Source organism: Carex rostrata, chromosome 33, assembly GCF_964058835.1.
Source record: "Carex rostrata chromosome 33, lpCarRost1.2, whole genome shotgun sequence".
Classification (NCBI taxonomy): Eukaryota; Viridiplantae; Streptophyta; class Magnoliopsida; order Poales; family Cyperaceae; genus Carex; species Carex rostrata.
In genome coordinates this window covers 955,607-976,042 of record NC_135950.1, presented here as the reverse complement: position 1 = coordinate 976,042, position 20,436 = coordinate 955,607, and the positions used below count along the sequence as shown (strand labels likewise).

The window sequence follows — 20,436 nt, the reverse complement described above, 5'->3', positions numbered from 1 at the left end:
TTTTTGCAGGAAGTAAAGTTAGTGGGAAACACAATTTTTGCACTGAAGAATAATTGGGTGAAACAAGATGCACATATTAAATAATTACTCAACACTGTAAGTAAACAGGGACGCTAATTAAGTTAGTACCAGTATTGCTTTTAATGACTATAATTTCCTTATTGCTGGTATTTCTTAGTAATCAGACAATTAGAAGACATATATCTTGACATCTTAAATAAGGAACTGGTATGTTCAAATTTGAATGAACTGACAAAGCGAAGCATCATAATTTCTTTAAGTGGAAAACTCTCACAGATATATGCTCAGTCTTGTGTGATAAGTTGGCGAACCATATTGCAGAATTACAAGAACACAATGCATGATCCTCTGTCTGCTTGGCTACCAAACAAAAGCCCCTTGCTTTGACCTATCCGACTTTGCACTAATCGGTAAGGCAAGAAAAGAGGGAAAAGAAGAAAATAGATCTGAAAGACACAGAAACACAGAAATGCAAGATTGACCTCAGATATGGGTACCATCAAATCAGAATGTCTAAGGAAGATGTGGAGAAAGCTCCCATATCATGAATGATGAGACAACGCGCAAATATTCACAATTAATCAAGAGGCTGATGACCTTCTGTCGAAGGAAATATCCGACTGACCCGTCAAGATCAGTGGAGTTTAATAGCTTAACTACTTCTCCAGGCACCATAAGCATGTCAACATGGGTAATTGGGTGCCATGTATAATTGTATTATTACAAAAACTTGAAATATCCTTAATAACTTGTTCAAAACTAATCTGATTAGAAGAAGTTCAAAGATCAGGTGTTGTTTTAAAAACTTAGCTTAGATCAGGTGTTTTTAATTTACATGCCGACTGATGCTCATATTGAGTATGCATCACATAAAACACGGCCTAACATTCAAACCACTTTGAAAATTTTCCTTTTCTCTTATGTCATGATTGGTATGGTTTGTACCATTATCAATTTGGGTACAAATCCAAATTACAATGAGAACCTCATAATTAAAACTTCGTTAATTAGCATCAAGTTGAGGGAAAGTGTATGAGCAAGCATCAACTGCCTATATTACTTGGTCTCCTTACATATACATCCTGTCATTTTAGTTCAAAAAAACTAGAAATAATAACATTGCAACAAGAGAATAACAAATCTAGTAAAGGACAATTCATGATATCTTAATATTACTTGGGTAACAACTATAGCAATTCTTTTTTTATTAGCAAAATAGATAAGGATTATTTTTTTTAAAAATCACTTTTATTAATGCGAGCATTGAATTCTAAATTTGTAATCTCTCATTTAAAGAGCAATTGTTTATAGAAAAAATCAAGATAAGATTTTGTTTGTAAATATAATTATTATTCTATCTTGTTGTAGATTAGATTCAATCAATCTAATAAATATAAGAGCTTGTTTCAGAGAAACGGGTGGGAAACTGATTTTCTCCAAATAATTTGGAGCCCGGATTCTCTGCATTATCTCAATGTTTGACTTAACGCATCCTCTGAGGTAATATAATATTGAAGTTTAGATCTGGACCGTCCAATCAAAATCCGGACCAATCCGGCTGAGATGAAATGCACATACTCCTTTAATATTCACGCAAAAGTAGATCGGACGGTCCGGATCTAAATTCAAAATTTACCTCTTGATTATATGAATTCACGTTTCAGCGTCGATCCAAGGATTGGTCTTTCAAGATCTTCTGATGTACAAATGGCACGAATCTTGACGCAATAATGACCATCCGATCAGGGCTTTATATATAGTGCAGTGAGGATTTTAATCCTTCACTCACTGTAATAAAAAAGGCAAAAGAAAATCCGAAAAAGAAAAATTTATTAACATATTAGGTTTGACTTTATGCAGCGCACAAACAATTCGAAGCGCAGCTTTGATTTTACAGGCCGTGAGCTGGATGAAGTTAAAACTGATCTGTTAAAATCTTTGCCCTTCTAAAAACTTTGCACTATTAACGCAGCTCTCAGAGACACCTGCCACCTGACAAAGAGAGAGAGACAGTGATCGAATTCGCATCAATGCTATCCTCCCGGCGCGGCGGCACGCCGACTTCCGGCGGTGGTGACGACGAAGAAGACCCTGCCTCCACCGCCGCCTCCTCCTCCGCCGAGGAGCCCAAGACGCATCCCCCCGCCACCTTGACCGCGCGCCTCGCCTCTTACACACGTTCTCTCGTCTCCCTCTCCACCTCTTCTACCTCATTCTCTTCCCATTGCCTTACCATATCTCTCTTCATCGCCTTTCTCTTCTCCCTCCTTGGCCTTTCTGTCCTGCTCCGCTACTCGAGCCCCGTTGCTTGCATCCCGCCGTACGATCCTTTGGCCAGATCGGTGCATTTCTCTCGGCGCCTCGAGGGCTTGGCATCAGATTTCGGTTCTCTTGGTGTTCCTTGGTGTAAGATCTCTTTGCTTTCTGCTGTACCAGAACCAAAATCAGAATGTACCAGCATATATACATGCTACTGGTATTAATTTGGCCTGAATTTATACCTGACTTATTCTAATTGACAAAAGGCAGATCGAAACAGGGAAGAACTGTGGAGTGGGCACCAACTGACCTAATCAAGGCTTTGGAAGAATTTGTACTGATTTATGAAACTCGGCCTATAAAGAACAACATGTATGGGATGGGGTTTGACCACAGCTTTGGCCTCTGGTTCATGGCACGCTGGTTAAAGCCGGATTTAATGGTAGAAAGCGGGGCATTTAAAGGTCATTCCACATGGGTCCTTCGCCAGGTGACCTTACTTGGCTAATTATAAGTTCATTCGTGTTGTGTTTACTTTTGTGACTTGAGTCCCATATTTTGATTGGTTTTTAGTGGTATCATGCATGTATTTTGTACATTTCATGGTTCTTGTTACAACATGTGTAGTATTTCTTGTAGTTGTTTTAGAAGAGTTTGAATGAGGGTATTATTTTATTAGGGGTTTTTGAGTGAACAAGATAGCCTTCTTTTAATTAGCACTCACAGCTATAACTCTTTATTTTATTTTTTTAAGAAACACCCCCGAATTGTCAAAATCTAGAACTAACTCCCCATATGTGTTAAGATATTTAAATAGCATCAATATTAGATTACTGATGGAAAATGTAACCCTCCATTTGACATTTGCCTCTATCTCTGCCAAGTACATTTTTCCTCAAGTCTGATATTAAGTTAAAATAAAAAAAAAAAACTCATTTTCTGATTGAACTAGGAGAGTTAAGTTAAAAATCTTTAGTTGGTTTAATACAAAAATAGTTAGCTTAATGTAGTCCTTCGAAAATAAATATAAGCTGGGTCTTTATTTGCAAAACTAATCATTAACACTTCATCCTCCTGTGCCTAGTTCTCTTTTGTTTTCTCTTGGCCTAAATCTACACTACTATGACATATGCAGGCAAGGCCAGATGCAAAGATTATCTCTCTCTCTCCACGTCATCCAGAAAAGTATCTGAAAAAGGGCCCCGCTTATGTGGACCCCAATTGTACATATTTTACTGGAAAGAATTTTGTTGATTTTGGAAGTGTGAATTGGGGCAAGGTGCTGAGGCAGCACGGAGTCAAGGATTTAAGTAAAGTGCTTGTTTTCTTTGACGACCATCAAAATGAGCTAAAGAGGTGTGAAATATGCATATTTCTTGTTTTTGTTTATTTTTTTTCTATTGTTGTTAGGGGTTAGTTATTGGGTCATTTTGGTTTTGGGTAGATAATACCATATGTTTTATCATATTGTTTTCTTTGCAACCAACAGCTGACATATATGAGATGCTTGCAAATAACACAGTTATTAGATTGGAACAATGGAAAGGTACAATTGGTAAAATGTTGACAATTTGACCCACTTTGTGTTGGTCCAAATTTTGTTATGTATATAATCATGAACTCCATAGTTTACATATATGCTCTATCTAATAGGAACCTAGTTTACATGCTGATTTGTTATTTCATAGCATGCATATATTTGACTATATAACTCTACATATACTGGTTTGCTAATACATACCTAATAGATGATTTTCTTAATGCGTATTTGCAGATTAAAACAAGCTTTGAAGGCAGGATTTAAGCATTTAATATTCGAGGATAACTATGACACTGGAACTGGAGACCACTATTCCTTGAGGCAGATCTGTGACCAATCTTATATAAGAGGTGCATGTTCTGTTCTTGTTCTATTTCAACTAAATTTAGAAATACAGTGATGTCGGATTGAAATTTGCATGAAGGACAATGTTTAAGGTTCCTGTACACAAAAAAAAAAAAAAAAAAAAAATTGTGTTCTTGGCCAAAAGATTAATACATGTGTACCTTAGGGTTTTAGAAATTTACAAAAATAAAGAAAGAAAAATGAAACAATTTGGTTTAGAGTCCATAATATTGATAAGAAAGAATTTAGACATTGTAATGTGGTATTTGCACCTTCTTTCCTTTCACAACATGCAAGAATATTCTTCTTTATCAAACAAGACACAAATGAAGGTACCATTTTGAACCTTTTATGCAATTAACGCAGAGGAAGGGTTTTCTGTTTGCAATTTTGAGATAAATTGCTTTTTTTTTGGGCATGCAAAGTTCTTATATGAAATTTACCTGAAAGTGCTAGTCTTTTTATAAAAATATTTTAACTTCATCCACAGGTGGTGGCCACAGCTGCTTTAGGGACGGTGACGAGGCAAGAATAAGGTTGAAAAGAGAGAAATTTTGGGACAAAGCACTAGACATAGATGAACTATGTGGCAAAGGAGAAGCTTGGTGGGGTGTAAGAGGTTACATGCGTGATGATTTTAACCATAGCAACAAAGCCATATCATATGCCGAGCATTTCCAAAATAGCCGTTTTGTCGAATCAATACTGAATGTGTACTGGGAACTACCTCCTGTTGCGGGCCCCTCACTGACGCATCAGACCCGGTATGACCCCGCCCGTGCCTCTGATCCAATTGTAGAAGACGGACGTTATGCCCTGTTCCAAAGGCTTGGTTTAGGGAAATTGGATTCATCGGTTTTTAATGGTTATACACAAATGGTTTATGTTGAAATATCACGCTGACTTTCTCCCTCTAGTTTCTACTAAGGCTTGTTTTCTCCTAGTTGGTATTAAAGTTTTGTTTAGCTTATAGTTGTATAATTCTGTTTTGTTAACTCCTGGCTTACTAGATTGCTTGCAAAGATCAAATTTTGTTTGTTTGTTTGTCTACTTGCTGTACAGGGAGTTGCATGTTGCAATATTTGTTTGCTGAAAATATTGTAATTTGATTATGTTCGGTGCAGATTGACTATTTGAATTTTGAAAATAGAGATAATTAATTCAGACCAATCTGTGCTATGCATAGTACCATAGCCTCACTCATGGATTATTTTTCCTGTCCCTTTCTTACAGTCTGGTATCACTGACAAGCACTGCTCATACGAATACTATCTCAAACTAAAAAAGAAACATACACTTGGCACAATAGGCTTGCTGCCCAACAAATGAACATAAAAGAATTTATTAGGGTATAAATTAACTGGGCCTACCAGTGAACTTTCATTAATTTTGATACCTTTCTTTATGTTTATGTTTAGTTTTCATTTAAAAAAATGATATATATTCTCAACTTTAGACAACGCCAGCTTTTAGCATATATGCAAACTTGTCATTTCATCTATCCAATACTTGCTGATCAGGTTTGGTATCTAGCTAGCTATCTTATTTGAAGGCAAACCTTGAAAAAAAAACAAATCATTTTACCCGAGAAATAATAACAAATAGATGTTCAAACTTCAAGCATATGAAGAAACAAATATGTAGAGGTACGAGATTTATTATTCATTTACTCTTGTCATATAATTGTAGTTTGTAGAGATGTTTATATATCCTCAAATTATGGTTAATTCTTACCTGCGTGTTTGGTATATCAACAAAATAATATATATAATTTCCATAGTTTTACACTATCAAGAATTTTCTTTCTTTATTCCTTATATTTATTTCTTCAATATAGCTAACTTATATATTTTAATAGAGACATTTGTATTTTACACTAAGTTGGTTTTCCTATTTTTCTTTCTACAATATTATTACACATATGGAACACAACTAATTGGGTTGATGGTTGCCATTGCGGTTACATTAATTTATTTAATTAATTTAAAATTTGAACTCTGATTGAAAGATATTTGTAGTTTTTTTTTTTTACTTATTTTAAATTATTTAAATCTCACGTTAGGTGTGGATAAAAAAAACAAGAATAATGAAATGAAGTTTTTGTGAGGATTGAACTTGCCAATTTTTAAGTTGTTCCGGTTCAGGCCATTGGATATAATTTAATTGTACATTTTATAATGAAATATTATACCATACTACACTAAATATATGTAATTATGTCACGACATTAAAATAATCCAAATATTTACAGCCACAATAACACTAGATTGTATGTAATAATTGTCATATTTTGAGCACTAAAATGAATACAACTAGCTAGATATATAGTAATTATTATCCATAAGCATATCAAATTTAACTGTATATACGATATATAATGAAAATATATACTTTCACATTAAATTCAGGAAAAATATATTGCCCCAATAATATATACAACTATTATGTTTAAAAAATAGTTATCACAAACCGATATACAATAAGTTATATACACCTTTCAAATATAAAAATCTTAATTAATATGCTATGATATTTTGTTATTTATACAAGTTTCAAGGACTCCATGAAAATTACAGTAATTTTTATTATTTTCAAAAGTAGGAAAAGGATGTGTTCAGCGCTAACTTATTATGAAACAATTTGTGAGAATGTGTTCAGAGTTTAGATTAAAGTCATTGCAAGATTGATAGTATTGTTATGTTTTTTTCTCATGTTTGTCAATACACTGTTCTTACCCGAAGTTACTGACACATTTGTTCACCCAGTTTTGATGGCCAAGATGTGAGGTTGCTTATCACATAAAAGGATACACGAAGCAAACTTGAAAGATGGCCGAGGTTATAGTGAGTTTAGTTTTGGGTAAGTTGTCGGATGTTGCTGTTAAGGAGCTTCTACAAATACACGGCGTCGGCAAGCAAGTGGAGACTTTGAGTCGTGAGCTCAGTTGGATTCAAAGTTTCCTCAAGGATGCCGACGTTGACATGAAGCAGATGGTAAATGAAAGGCAGAAACATTGGGTGAGGAAAGTCAGAGATATTGCTTACGACATAGAAGATGTAATAGACAATGCCTTGTATTTGAAGGTTCCCGAGAACCCTTCAAGAGAGATCCCGAGAGGATGTTCTCGAATTTTTGCGGCTGCTAAAAGGATGTGGAGCAAGAGCAAAAAGCTCCCGGCTTTGCACAACCTTGCTGATGAGATGAATGAGAACCTGGCACGGATTCGGGAGATCAATGAAAGTAGAGATAGATATGGAATCAACTTCTTGGGCAAGGGCACTGGAGAGCGGCTGAGGTTACCGGTTACAACCCCAGTGCTACCTGACATTGATGATCCTCATATTGTCGGCTTCGATCTAGAAAGGGACACCATCATAAAGCAATTGCTTAACACAAGCACTAAAAGGCGTGTTGTCATCTCAATTGAGGGACCTGGTGGGCTTGGAAAAACCACTCTTGCTAAAAAAGTCTACAATAGGTAAATGAGGAGGGTTCAAATGCCTCCATTATGCCTCTATCTCTCTATCATTTTCAAATTTCAAACAGTCTATCCGAACCGCTCAACCTAACCTCCATACTAAAATATGTTTGGAGACCAAATTTTATATTTTTAGAAATTTTTTTTTACTATTTTTTTAGATAGATACAAAATCAGTAAATCTGAATCATCTAAAAACAGTATTTTTGTACCTATCTAAAAAAATAGTAAAAAAATTCCTAAAAATATAAAATTTGGTCTCCAAACATATTTTAGTATGGAGGTTAGGTTGAGCGGTTCGGATCGACTGTTTGAACTTTGAAAATGATGGAAAGAGATGGAGGCATGATGGAGGCATAAAAACATGGAGGCATTTGAACCCTCCTCTAGGTAAATATGATTATATGAAGCAACTTAATTTGTCAAAATTTGATTAATAATATGATTTTTCAATCTTTCAAAAATTGATGACCATCTACTTTATTTTCTACAGCAATGATGTTAGAATACAGTTTGATGTTCACATATGGGTAGCTATCTCTCAAGAGTTCAATCTAATGGATATTTTGAGAAAGATAATAGAACATGTTGAGCCTCCTATCTCGAAGCGACCTAGAAAGGGGAGGAGTATTTACTTACAAAGCTTTACAAAACTCTTAATGGTAAGAAATACCTTCGTATCTTAGATGAGAGTGGAAGTGGAGTAACCATAAATAACTACTAGATTTCAATACATTGCCGATGATGCTCAACCATATAAACTTCCCTATTTAACTGATGAACCGAGCCTAGAGCTTTTGCTCAAAAAGGCTTTGCCTGATCGAGATTTGAATAAAGAATAACCCGATGATCTGTATGAGGTTGGAAAACAATTTGTCAAAAAATGTGGTGGGTTACCCCTTGCATTGGTGGTTTTAAGATGTTTATTATCAAAAAGACCTGCCAATTATGCTGCTTCGAATAAAATGTTGCAAACTATGAACTGGGGAACTAATGGGAGAAAATGTACTGAGATCATAGCCACCAGCTACAATGACTTGTCATTTGTTCTCAAGTTATATTTTATGTACTTGGCGGCTTTTTCTAAAAACAGTGAAATTGATGCTCAAAAATTAGTTTGGTTGTGAGTTACTGAGGGGTTTATACCGGCAGAAGAATCCAGAACATTGGAAGATACTACTGAGATTTTCCCAGAAGATCTAATGCAAAGGTATATAAAATTCCATAGTTCTCCATTCTATTACAGATTCATCTAGATCCGGTTGATTTTTTGTTTTCTTTTGAGATAAGATATCTTACTCTTAAAATTTAATTGGCTCTTTTACAGTCAACTCATATTCTATACTAACATTTTTCTTATAGATTAAGTATGTTATTTAGTTTAAGTCAAACATGCCTAAAATATTTCTCTGTTGCATTTATCATAAAAATAATGTTGACGTCGTGTATCTCTATTTTTATATTAAGCATATATTCTGATCTGCCAATGACTTTGATCAAAAGATAAAATTTCGGATTGAATATTAATTCTATGATCAAATATTCTGATTCTATGCATCTATTTGATATTTTTTTTACATGTAGAAGTCTAAATTTATTTAGACATGTACTCTCTATATGCAAATTGTGTCATCTTTCTGATTGATCGTGATTTATTTCTATTTTTTAAATGTTATTTAAGAAATTTTGAATTGATTGATAATTGATTGGTCATGTCTTTATTTATTTCTATTCTTGTTATATCATTTAAGGAATGTTATTTGTCATTTAATTCAATTTGTATGAGAATTTTATTTATGAAAATATAGCAAAAAAGATTAAAAAAAAAGGTCATTTAATATGTTAAAATATGTCATTTAAGGAATGCTATTTACATGTAATGTCATTTCATATGTCATTTAAGAAATGTTATTTGTCATTTAGTCTAAATTATTTATGAAAATATATCATTTTCTATAAAAAAAAAACAAAAATGTTATTTGTCGGTATAGTTACGGATCCTTACCATCTGCCGACCTAAGAAATCTGCAAACACTCACTGGTGTAAGGAGCATTGAGTCATGGAATGCAGAGTTGCCTAAACTACCAAATGTGCGCGATTTAGATATCCTAATGATGAGGTCGTTTTCATGGGATTTAACTGCCAAGTTGCTTGATACACTAAAGCATCTAACCCGTCTTACATTAGCCGGCTATGAAGTGCCACCAGAAATAGTCGACATGCGAAGGTTTCCATTTTATTAGCATTTACAATCTCTGTCCCTAGAGCAGTTTGGATCCGGATCCGGTATCAGTTCTGGTTGTCGCTTGAGGTTGGAATGTTTCCCATCCATATCACAGAGCTTAAACTAAACAATTTCAAGTTCATGGATGATCCGCTAGTGGTCCTGGAGAATCTACGCAGCCTCAGGGTGCTCGAGTTGGCCCACAGTCAAGTAGGTTTTATGATGAGTTGTTCTGCTGGAGGCTTCCAACAGCTACATCAGTTGCAGTTTGTCGGCCTAAACAATCTTGAAAAATTGGAGATAAAGGCGGGTGCCATGCCGATGCTTAAGGTAATGATGCTAAGTTACTGTAACAACCTGCAGGTGCCTCTCGGTCTTCGGTACCTGTCCAACCTCAAAGAACTCAACATATCATGGTGCCATAAATTGAAGAAGGATGAAATTAATATTCAAGATGTGTGCAAACATGTTCCCTCCATTAATTTCGGGTTGGGTTTGTCCGGATCCGGCTTCGCCTATAGAATAACCTTTGGAGAAGGAAAGTGAGATCCACAACATGTTGAAACATCTTCCCTTCATTTCTAGCATGGATCTCTGGTTTGGAGTGTATAATTCTTTAATTGGTTTGCTGTTAATTTACTTTGGAGGTTTCTTGTTATATTCTTTTAATATTTTCTTTCCATACTGCATGATTTTATTGTTATTTGTGTTAGTGTTAATTTACTTAAATGCTGCATGCAACAATGATTTTTCGTTGTTTTCAGATTTTGTTCAGGAGCATCTTTGCTCAATCCCAACAGAGGAAGAGTTGTTTTCAGTTTTGAAATCTCTTGGACCGCATAAAGCGCCCGGTCCCGATGGTTTCAATGCTAAAATGATTCAAGATAATTGGGAGGTTTTCGGCCCAGTTGTGATACAAGAAGCTACTGATTTTTTCAGAAATGGAGTCATGCCGAGTTCCATTGCAAGATCTAGCCTTGTCCTTATACCGAAAACCCAAGATGCAAACAGAGTCGGTCATTTTCATCCGATTTCGGTATGTAATGTGATTTATAAGTTGATCTCTAAAACTATTGCAGCAAGGATTAAACCCTACATTTCTTCGTGTATCTCCCCTGCCCAATCGGCTTTTGTGCCGGGTAGAGACATATCAGAAAATGTGATCCTATTGCGAGAAGTTCTGCATTCTTTTAAGCTTAAGAACTATGTGAACAAGGAATTTTGTTTGAAAGTGGATTTGTCAAAGGCATTTGATCGTATGGATTGGAATTTTCTTGCCTCCATCTTGCCGTTCTATGGTTTTCCCCCAAGATTAGTTCAATGGATTATGGCATGTGTCAAATCTGCACAATGTTCGGTGATCATAAATGGCACGGGGGATGGTTATCTCAAGCCAGAATGTGGTTTGCGGCAGGGTTGTGCTCTTTCTCCGTACCTCTTTATCCTAGGTATGGATATCCTTTCTAGACAACTCCAATATCTAACCGACTGTGGTGTTTTGAAGGGGGTTAAACTTGCACCAAGTGCTGTGCCGATTACCAACTGCATATATGCTGACGATCTACTATTATTTGGTTCAGCCACAACCTTTGAAGCTGAAACTCTGATGCAAACGCTTCAGATTTTCTCAGATCTGTCAGGTCAACGTGTAGGTCCAGGAAAAAGCTCAGTATGGTATAGTAAGGCCACAACTGAAGAGGAAAGGGTTGCCATCTCAAGTGTTCTAGGCGTGCCTAACAGTGACAAATCACCTCTCTACCTTGGAGCTCCAATCTCAACCACAAAGGGATCGTATGATTTTCTTATTGAAAAAGTAAGCTCTAAATTACAAATGTGGAAAGGTCGTCTTCTCTCCCAAGCGGGACGACTAGTCATGATTAAATCTGTAGTGCAATCATTACCTATTTATTACATGGCAACTGGGAAAATTCCAGCTGGGGTTCTTAAAGAGTTAACAAGTTTAATGAGGAGGTTTTTTTGGGGCGCTATGGACAGAGAAAGATTTCTCTCATATGTGGCTTGGGACAAACTGTCTGAACCACTGGATGCAGGAGGTTTGGCAATAAGGAATTTGGCACGAGTAAACGAGGCAATGCTTATGAAGTCACTATGGAAACTGGCAGCTGGTTCTGAGGCGTTGTGGGTTAAAATTGTTCATGCAAAATACATGCCACGATCAGATATTTGGACTAATAAAAGGGGGAGTAGATGCACTGTCTTTTGGAAGGGTATTATGTCTCTTAGACCTCTCTTGTTGCCGTGGTTGTGCTGGAAGTTGGGGAATGGGCATAAGTGTAAGGCTTTTGCTCAACCGTGGGCTCCAGGTATCATGCAATTCGCTCCGCAAAATGCCCAGCAAAGGGGCATCACAGTCAGAGAGTTAAAAATTCAAGAGGAAGACACATGGGATGGTGAAAAACTCATGCAACTGTTTGGCCTACATGGATGTATGATTGTTATGTCCTCTGTTAGTCCCCCGGTCTCCCAAGATCAAGAGGATCGGCTCATCTTCTCTCCAGCCTCAAATGGGATGTTCTCGGTTAAAAAGGCATATCTCAAGTTGTCTGAATTACAAAACCAGAATTTGAGTGGGGTTCGGTCTCCTCAATTACAGAAGGAAGCTTGGCGAATTATTTGGAGAAAAGGCTCGATAGTTCCTCGGCTTAGACTTTTTCTGTGGAAACTAGTCCATAATGCTCTGCCCCTAGGTGCGGTTTTGAAGGCTCGTACCTCCAAGGGTGATTCTATTTGTGCGGTCTGTGGAGAGGAGAATGAAGATGCAGCCCATATGGTTTTTTTGTGTTCTTTTGCAAGGAGTTGTTGGTTTGCGGGTCCTTTATCAGTTAGAACCGACTTCCTGACAGGTAACATTCACCATTCCCTTGTGGATATTGCCAATAACTGCTCTGATGATCAGTGGACCCTGTTTGTAAACTCCATCTGGGCCATATGGCGGTGTAGGAATGATAAAGCTTATAGTGGAAAGCTGCCGAGTTTCGATGGTTTCAGTTCTTATCTTCGTAAGATTAATGCTGAAACTGTGATTGCTAAATCAGCAAGGAGTCGTGGTAGTAGGGTCTCAGGCTTGGTACAAAGTTTTACTCAGGGAGGAGCTGACCCATCTCAATTGTCTCAGGTTCTAGACCAACACTATTGCTATGTGGATGGTTCCTGGGTCAATGAATGGAGGGGCGGTTTGGGGTTTGTTCTCACTTTTGGCGACTCACTGGTGGCCTACAAATCAGCAGGAGCAATGACATCTTGTCCCTTACAGGCAGAGGCCTTAGCTTTAAAGGATGGGATGTGTTATGCTTTATCTTGTAACATCACCTCTTGTGTTTTTCTCACAGATTGTCAATCATTATCTGATACGGTCTCTCAGTTTCATCCACCAATGGATACTGACTGGAGGGCTCTTGATGATATCATGCAAATCTGGGAGATGATGAAGACTAACCAAGGTTTTGTATGCAGACATATTGGCAGAGAAGAGAATGGCATAGCAGATGGCTTAGCAAAATTGGGGTCTAGGGAAGGTTATGCATGGAAATACATGGGGTTTACGTATCCAATTTTGCCTAGGTGTTAATTTCTGTTTTTATGTGTTTTGGTTATACATGAAACCAATGCTCAGCTTGTAACCTTTTGCCTACGGGCGTGATCAATGCAAAAAAAAAAAAAAAAAAAAAACAATGATTTTTCGGTACTGCGGTGCAAATATGTATTACTTTTAAATTAATTTCCATTTTCCACCCTCTTTTGAACATTCGTGTTTTTTCTTTGTACAATATTTGTGCCACGGAATATGAATCTTTTTTGAGTTGTGATATGAAATTTTTCCCTTTTATTTAATGCTCGTATGCACTTTCATGTATCTATGATATAATACTATTCCTGTATTTCTAGTTTAAGCATAAAACTTATGGACCGGGATATATACTATTCCCCATATTTTCTACTGAGGCTTGTTTTCTTCTAGTTGGTATTAAAGTCGTATCTTCTCTGCACTTTTACGAACTCACAGGAAGAAATTAACAAGAAAAAGATGTTTACGTTTGCTGTGAATATGAGAAATATTTTATGCCTTTTGCAAACTAGGTAAAAGATGGTAGCAATTTGCTCAAAGTACCGTAAAACATTAATTTATCAGAATTTAGCTAATAAACTAAAGCAAAAGGAACACATTCAGGAAGATCAAACAATTCTTGAGCATCAAAAATACCAAAATAACTAATTAAACTTGCATAAAATTAGATTGAAATTCTTAGCCTTGTTGAACTGATACAACTAGACCTGCAAGATAGCTAAACTGCTGACTTCTATCACTCTGGTAAAACATTTATTTCAGTTGCATAGTTTCAAACTAGAAATGGAAAATAATTCAACTCTTTTATTATGCAAGAAAATCCATAGGCAGAAATGTTCTAAGATTAATCCATACCTTGGCAAAAATTTAAGAAACCAGTACTACAATAAACAATAAATAAGAATGACCAAATAAAAAAGGATTAAGAAATTAGCAAGAAAAGACTTGCACGCCTGGACCTCCAACTTCAACCGTAAAGCATCGAAAACCGCATTCCTCGATTTGAGAAATAATGTTCTCTGTCACTGCAGCTGACAGTACTGAATTTATGTCAAGGGAGTTAACATATCAGGCATTGTCAAGTCACAAAAAGCTATAAAATTTCCCACTCTTATATCAGCTCAAGCTTTTAGGGTTACTAGATAGATAAAATCACATCTTACCAGGTGTTGAGTTGAAATCCAACCAGGACCTATTTACAAACTAAGTCCTACCCTAATAGTTTCTTGGACTGAGGCTACGGTACTATGCATAGTACATATCGGTCCGTACTATGGATCAATATCTCCATAGTAAAGTCCAAATAGTCAATCTGAACCATGCAACATGATCTCCGTATGAAAATGTACTTTGAGCTAAAATTTTACATTTTTTAGAATATTTTTACCAATTTTTTTGATAGGTAGAAAATTACCTGATCTAAAAATTCTAAACAATTCAAAAGTAGTGATTTTCTACCTATCTAAAAAATAAAATAAAAATTCAAAAAGAATGAAAAGTTTAGTATGCAAGTATATTTTATTATGGAGATCGTGTTGAACGGTTCAGATCCACTATTTGGACTTTGGAAACGAAAATATTGATCCGTAGTACGGACCAATCTGCACTATGCATAGTACCATAGCCTCACTCTCTTATAGTTTACCTAGTATTTGTATGAGTAGTGCTTGTCATTGATACCAGACTGTAAGAAAAAGGAGAGGAAAAAACAATTTTATATAAAGGAAGGATACATGCAGGCACAAATGTCAAGACACAGCCACCACCACCAGCCCCTGTAAGCTTTGAAACCAATTTTGCTTTCATAGTTGTTCTAACAACTGTCTCTATTGATTCATGGCTAACCCCGATGCACTGAAGCAACCCCTGGTTCATCTGCATTAATTCCATCAATTTCTCTTCTTTTTCTGAGATTGCCGCCTGATCTGCTGCTGGGGACTCAACTAACAATGCCAACTCATCACTGATCGAATTGATTGCATCGAATATTGATGTCATGGCATGCGGGTGTCTCAACACTCTTTCTGAAACACTGGCAACCAGTGATTTTGTATTTCTCCCAACTCTTGTGTCAGTGATCAGCATTTTGAGGGGGGTGGTTGAATTTACGGGCATGATTGAGTTTTCTTTTGTCACTTCTTTCTTAAATTTGATCATGTTCCCTGTCAGAAGAAAACCAAAAAGTAATAAAATTATGTTATTAGAAAAATGAAATTGTGGACAATTACAAAATTTTATGAAAACAGATTCAAAGGAGAGGAGCTGTACCAAAGGTGCTAACAGTGTTGTCAATTCCAGAAGGCTTTCCGTGAATTATCCTCTCTCCTTCATAAGCCCACTTGCTTACAAGTTCAAGATCTATCTTTTTCTCTTTATCATTCAAAAACAGCTTCTCAGATAATGCTATCAAAGCACCAGAAAGTGCCACACAAAATGAGGCTGATGAACCAAGACCTGCACCCATAGGTAGTTCGGAAGTTACAACAGCCTTTCCCGGCTTAAATCTGAAAATTAGAAGAAATCTTAGATAATCAATACAATTGGAGAGCATCTGAATAGCTTGGAGAATATTTACCAGAATGCTGTAACAAACTTCTAACAACTAACTATGCTTGTAATCTTAGTTAGCAATAGTTAACTCTAGTTTAGACAAAGATTAGGTCAAGAATAGCTTCTCTATAAATACTTGTAATTGTATCTTAACAGAGAATAAATGAGAATATACCAACAAAATAATTCCTCTTTACTGTCCCATGTGATTTTAGAATATTGAAGAACATGTCACCCAAGTCGGCAGAGATCTATGGGAAACTATAGTGATCACCTTATTTTGACATTGCATCACTTAAAGCACCATGAGAACAATCCTTTTAATCAAATTAGATAATTTTTACTAATTCAATATGCCCTTTTTGTCAACACATGCCCTTTTTGTCAATATATTTTTCTAATTCAACATGCCCTTTTTGTCAACACCATGACAACACATGCCCTTTTTGTCAATATATTTTTCTAAACCTTTTCACAGTTTTTTATTCACATTTGTCATTTTTCTGGCTTGTCTTTCTATCTTAATTGGGTTTTTATCAGCAATGGAAATCTAGTCAAAATAACCCAAACCAACACAGATTAAGAACAAAATTAATATAAGATAACAAGAAATGATACTGATCAATTGAAAGTAAGCCTTAATAAACAGGTAAATATGTTAGAATACTGCTATTGAAGTTTTAACAATACGAAATATTCATACAATTCAGTCCCTGTCAGTGCCAGTTTAATGACTGAAATTTTTGTGGGTAAAATGGATATAGCTGGCCTAAAAGGTGTTTACCTTATTTTATAATTCTGTGGATTCTTTTTTGTTTAAAAAAATGGGAATTTCATGTATACCCCATAAAAACTTTGAAATTACGTATTCCTCCCCTAAAATTCATAATATCATATTTACCCTTCTATATTTCAAAAACTCACAAATTTATCCATTATATCGTCTTTTCTATTAAAACTCATTTTAATCAGGTGCCCATTACACCCTTTATTAAGAAAAATATAAAATATGTAGTACCATGTTTCCAAAAAATATAATCTTCTAATTGGTCGGTTCCCGAGGGCAAATGGGTCATTTCTCTACATCTGATGCACATAAAGTAACATTTTGGTATATACAGTGAAATCCCCCCTAAAAAAATAACGAGTATCCTACGCTAGTAAATTACATACCCAAGGATTGACGTATATAGAAAAAGGAAAGCACAGAGACCAGAGCTGAGCTGAATATTCTCTTGAGGTAATTTTTTTTCAGAAACAAGGCCAGAAAGCAATTCCAACTTTTCAGAGGTACACAGCCTCAGTAAAGTACCATCACCGGAGCAATCTCCTAAAACCCCCTTTAATTGTGAGCAAGGCCAAGACAGATTTAATTTCATATCTTTCAAATCAATCTCAAGTAAATCATCTTCTTGACCTGTAAAATGACCCATAAATAAATGCTAAGAGCCGAGATGTTATATAGTCTGAAGTTGATGTAACACTTATAATTTTACTGATTTGAATGAACAAAATCTCTCATGCACATTGTCTAGCCAGTTCATCTACTAACAGTAACCGGCCTATGCAAACCAACTTATTCTCAAACTAATGTCTTTTCAGTTTAATTTTTGCTTTTCTAGGCTTAATTTTTGTTCTTCTTGGCTTGTTTAGATTTTTACAGCAAAATTAAGGGCAAATTGTGCAAATTTTGGCCAATTAAATCCTCATTGCAAAAGTCGGGGGCACTTGAAAGGATTCAAATCTCAGCAAACACACTCAGGAACATATCTAAATTTTTATAAGAAATCACGGATCATTCTACCAGGCTTTGCTACCATTTCAGTGCAGTGCAGTACAGTACTTACCTAAATTGTTTACATACAAATTTGTCCAGAAATTAAACCTAATTTCTTTATCCCCCTCCCCGTTTAGAGCATTTTTTGGAATAATGTATCAACTTAGGCTTCCTTGAGCTAACAATTGAGACAACAGGGGCTCAATTCCACAACAGAGAACAGCAAATCATAATTTGTATTGAGCATAGCACAATAGTGGGATTAAAGAGGCGAACCGGAAGGACGGAGAGCGAGGTGCACCTCAGTATAGAGATCAATAGAAGCAGCGATGGCCGCAGCGCCGTGCACCACCGCGTGCTCTCCGGCAAGTATTATCTTTCCCGGCGCTCGACCCTTCACCTCCATCTCTCTCTCTCTCTCTCTCTCTCTCTCTCTCTCTCTCTTCTTGCAAGAAAAGGGATCGATCGATCGATCGAGCGAATGAATATGCAAATTGGCAAGTGACAGTGAGTCTGAGAGAAACGTGGCTACAGGGGCGTAGGTGAGAAATGTGAGAAACGACAAAGAATTGAAGGTTCTTATGTTAATTTATCTATATTGATATTTGTGTAGCAAGTCAATAGTGTATATACAGAACGACCCGCTAAGATATTTTCTTAAGAGAACACGTGACAGATAATCCATAATTCCCATCGAGCGGGTACCCATGTGGCCATGTTTGGATTTTGTTCTGGTCTCCTTTTCTTTTTTAAGGTCCTGTTTGGTTGCTTGGATTTTTTTTGAGAAAAAACAGAATATTAGTATTTAACTCCAGATGTGTTGGCAGCTTGTTATCTTTCTAACTAAATTCTCAATTAATTCTCATGTTCCATTTTTCTCTTTCAAAAGCACTATTTATATAGAAAAAATTAAATTGAGTCAAAGGTCATTTTATTTTTTTCAATTGGTGCAGCTAAAGTGAAAATCAATAAATTGAGTTGCTTCTTGACATAATTAAACTATTTTATCATAATTAATAATATTAAACTGGATTTAGCTAATTTATTTTCATTTTTTATAAATATTTTCTTATTTTATTTGTATCTATTTTCTTATTTTATTTAATTATCAAAACATTTATATTTTAAAATAATAATTAATAAGTAACGTTATGTTATTTTTTAATCTATTTTATTTAATTATATTTTTAATAATTTTATTAATATAAATAATTGTATAATATCAATCATTTAGAAAGAAAATAAGATTTATCACAACTAATTCCAGGGTACAACCAAACACTCATTTCACCACATTCTCATAATCAATCATGTACTGACGTACATACCCATACCGATGGGTTCCCATATTTTCAAAAGTGAATTCCCATCTCCGTTGAATCTCATTCCATATAATTCCGTGACAAACAAATTGGATTGAAATAATTGTCTGTGAGCGATTTTTTTAATAATTGTCTTTCTGTTTGATCATTGTCTTTCACGAGCAGGGGTGTAGCATAGTTTGATCCAAACTGAATTAAAATAGACAAATTAAATTTTTTTCAGGTTTTTAAAAATTAAACTGAATTGGATTGAAATGGCATAAGAATCAGACTGAAATAGCATAAAAATCATAAAATAATTTTTTTTTATTAATTTTTTTAATTTTTAAATATAAATTTAGCCGGTTTTAAATCGAACCAAGCAATATATATTATGTCGTAATTTTTGAATTTTTCTAAATATTTGGTTCGGGAGATGTTTTAAAAAATTTAGTCGGTTCAATCTAATTGATTTTAAAATTTCTAAATCAAACTGAACTATTAAATCAGTTTTAAAGTTTAAACCAAACCGATCCATTATATCACCGAAATTTTTAAAAATACCATACCTCAAAAAATGATAAACCAAAAGACCATGATTCTGTGGAAGTTCAAAAAATAGCATGGCCGCATCTAGGGAAAGCGGCCACCTTTTTTTTTTCTTCTCGTGCGGCAGTTCAGTTTGAACAAAAAAAAAAAAAGGTGGCCGCATCCTCTAGATGCGGCCGTATCAAAATTCGAATTTTTCAGAAAACGTGGCGTTTTGTTTTATTATTTTTTGGGTTATGGTATTTTTAAGAATTTCGGATTATATCAAGAAAACCGAACCATATAAACTGAACTTTCTCGGTTCGGTAAAGGTTAAAATGAGTATCTTATAAATTTAAAATGAGTTCTAATGGAAAAGGAAATAAAATGGGTAAATTCTGAGTTTTTGAAATTTAGAAGGGTAATATGATATTACAAATTCTAGAGGAGGGAATATGTAATTTCAAAATTTTTGAGGTGTATGTATGAAATTGCTCATAGCATAGGGGAAAAAGTTTGAATCACTGTGGGTATTTAAAATTGAGATAAGAATGTGAGGTGTGATTGAGATATGAAAGATACGAGATATTATTTGAACTGTTCAATATGATATCTATTTTAAAATGTGTTTGGAAACTAAATTTATATTTTTTGAAAATTTTGTACTATATTTTAAATAGACACATATTATTGTCTTTGAATGGTCCAAAATCTTGTGAAAAACTGTGATTTTTTACCTTTCTAAAAAATAATAATAAAAATCCAGAAAAAATATAATCTTTGCTCCAAGCGTATTTTAATATTGAGATTATGTTGAGCAGTTTGA

The 20,436-nt window shown here is 35.2% G+C and overlaps 3 protein-coding genes across 3 annotated transcripts; 2 read left to right on the top strand and 1 right to left on the bottom strand.

Moving 5' to 3' along the window:
• The first annotated feature begins 1,980 nt into the window (after positions 1 to 1,980).
• On the top strand, positions 1,981 to 5,187 carry LOC144548720 (DNA-directed RNA polymerase subunit beta). Its single transcript, XM_078297446.1, has 5 exons — positions 1,981 to 2,427; positions 2,547 to 2,770; positions 3,416 to 3,636; positions 4,055 to 4,170; positions 4,656 to 5,187. Exons 1-5 carry the CDS (start codon positions 2,052 to 2,054, stop codon positions 5,066 to 5,068), a joined length of 1,350 nt encoding a protein of 449 aa, XP_078153572.1. The 5' UTR covers positions 1,981 to 2,051; the 3' UTR covers positions 5,069 to 5,187.
• A 4,571-nt stretch (positions 5,188 to 9,758) lies between these two features.
• Positions 9,759 to 13,457, top strand: LOC144548322 (uncharacterized). The gene is made up of 3 exons (XM_078296995.1): positions 9,759 to 9,871; positions 9,910 to 10,361; positions 10,633 to 13,457. The coding sequence occupies exons 1-3, from the start codon at positions 9,759 to 9,761 to the stop codon at positions 13,455 to 13,457; spliced, it is 3,390 nt and encodes a 1,129-aa protein (XP_078153121.1).
• Positions 13,458 to 14,239: 782 nt separating this feature from the next.
• MK (mevalonate kinase) lies at positions 14,240 to 18,288 on the bottom strand. The gene is made up of 5 exons (XM_078297469.1): positions 18,058 to 18,288; positions 17,178 to 17,421; positions 15,723 to 15,958; positions 15,188 to 15,616; positions 14,240 to 14,494 (listed from the first exon to the last, which is right to left on the bottom strand). Exons 1-5 carry the CDS (start codon positions 18,185 to 18,187, stop codon positions 14,385 to 14,387), a joined length of 1,149 nt encoding a protein of 382 aa, XP_078153595.1. The 5' UTR covers positions 18,188 to 18,288; the 3' UTR covers positions 14,240 to 14,384.
• Between the last annotated feature and the right edge of the window lie 2,148 nt (positions 18,289 to 20,436).

Excerpts from the sequence above, each read along its gene's own strand:
- LOC144548720 (XM_078297446.1), top strand. The coding sequence starts at position 2,052 with ATGCTATCCTCCCGGCGCGGCGGCACGCCGACTTCCGGCGGTGGTGAC. Across the intron at positions 2,771-3,415 it reads CCACATGGGTCCTTCGCCAG|GCAAGGCCAGATGCAAAGAT; the intron begins GTGACCTTACTT and ends TGACATATGCAG. Across the intron at positions 4,171-4,655 it reads TGACCAATCTTATATAAGAG|GTGGTGGCCACAGCTGCTTT; the intron begins GTGCATGTTCTG and ends CTTCATCCACAG.
- LOC144548322 (XM_078296995.1), top strand. The coding sequence starts at position 9,759 with ATGAGGTCGTTTTCATGGGATTTAACTGCCAAGTTGCTTGATACACTA. Across the intron at positions 9,872-9,909 it reads GAAATAGTCGACATGCGAAG|AGCAGTTTGGATCCGGATCC; the intron begins GTTTCCATTTTA and ends CTCTGTCCCTAG. Across the intron at positions 10,362-10,632 it reads CTCCATTAATTTCGGGTTGG|ATTTTGTTCAGGAGCATCTT; the intron begins GTTTGTCCGGAT and ends CGTTGTTTTCAG.
- MK (XM_078297469.1), bottom strand. The coding sequence starts at position 18,187 with ATGGAGGTGAAGGGTCGAGCGCCGGGAAAGATAATACTTGCCGGAGAG. Across the intron at positions 17,422-18,057 it reads CCTCGCTCTCCGTCCTTCCG|GTCAAGAAGATGATTTACTT; the intron begins GTTCGCCTCTTT and ends GTCATTTTACAG. Across the intron at positions 14,495-15,187 it reads CTTGACATTTGTGCCTGCAT|TACTGTCAGCTGCAGTGACA; the intron begins GTATCCTTCCTT and ends ACATAAATTCAG.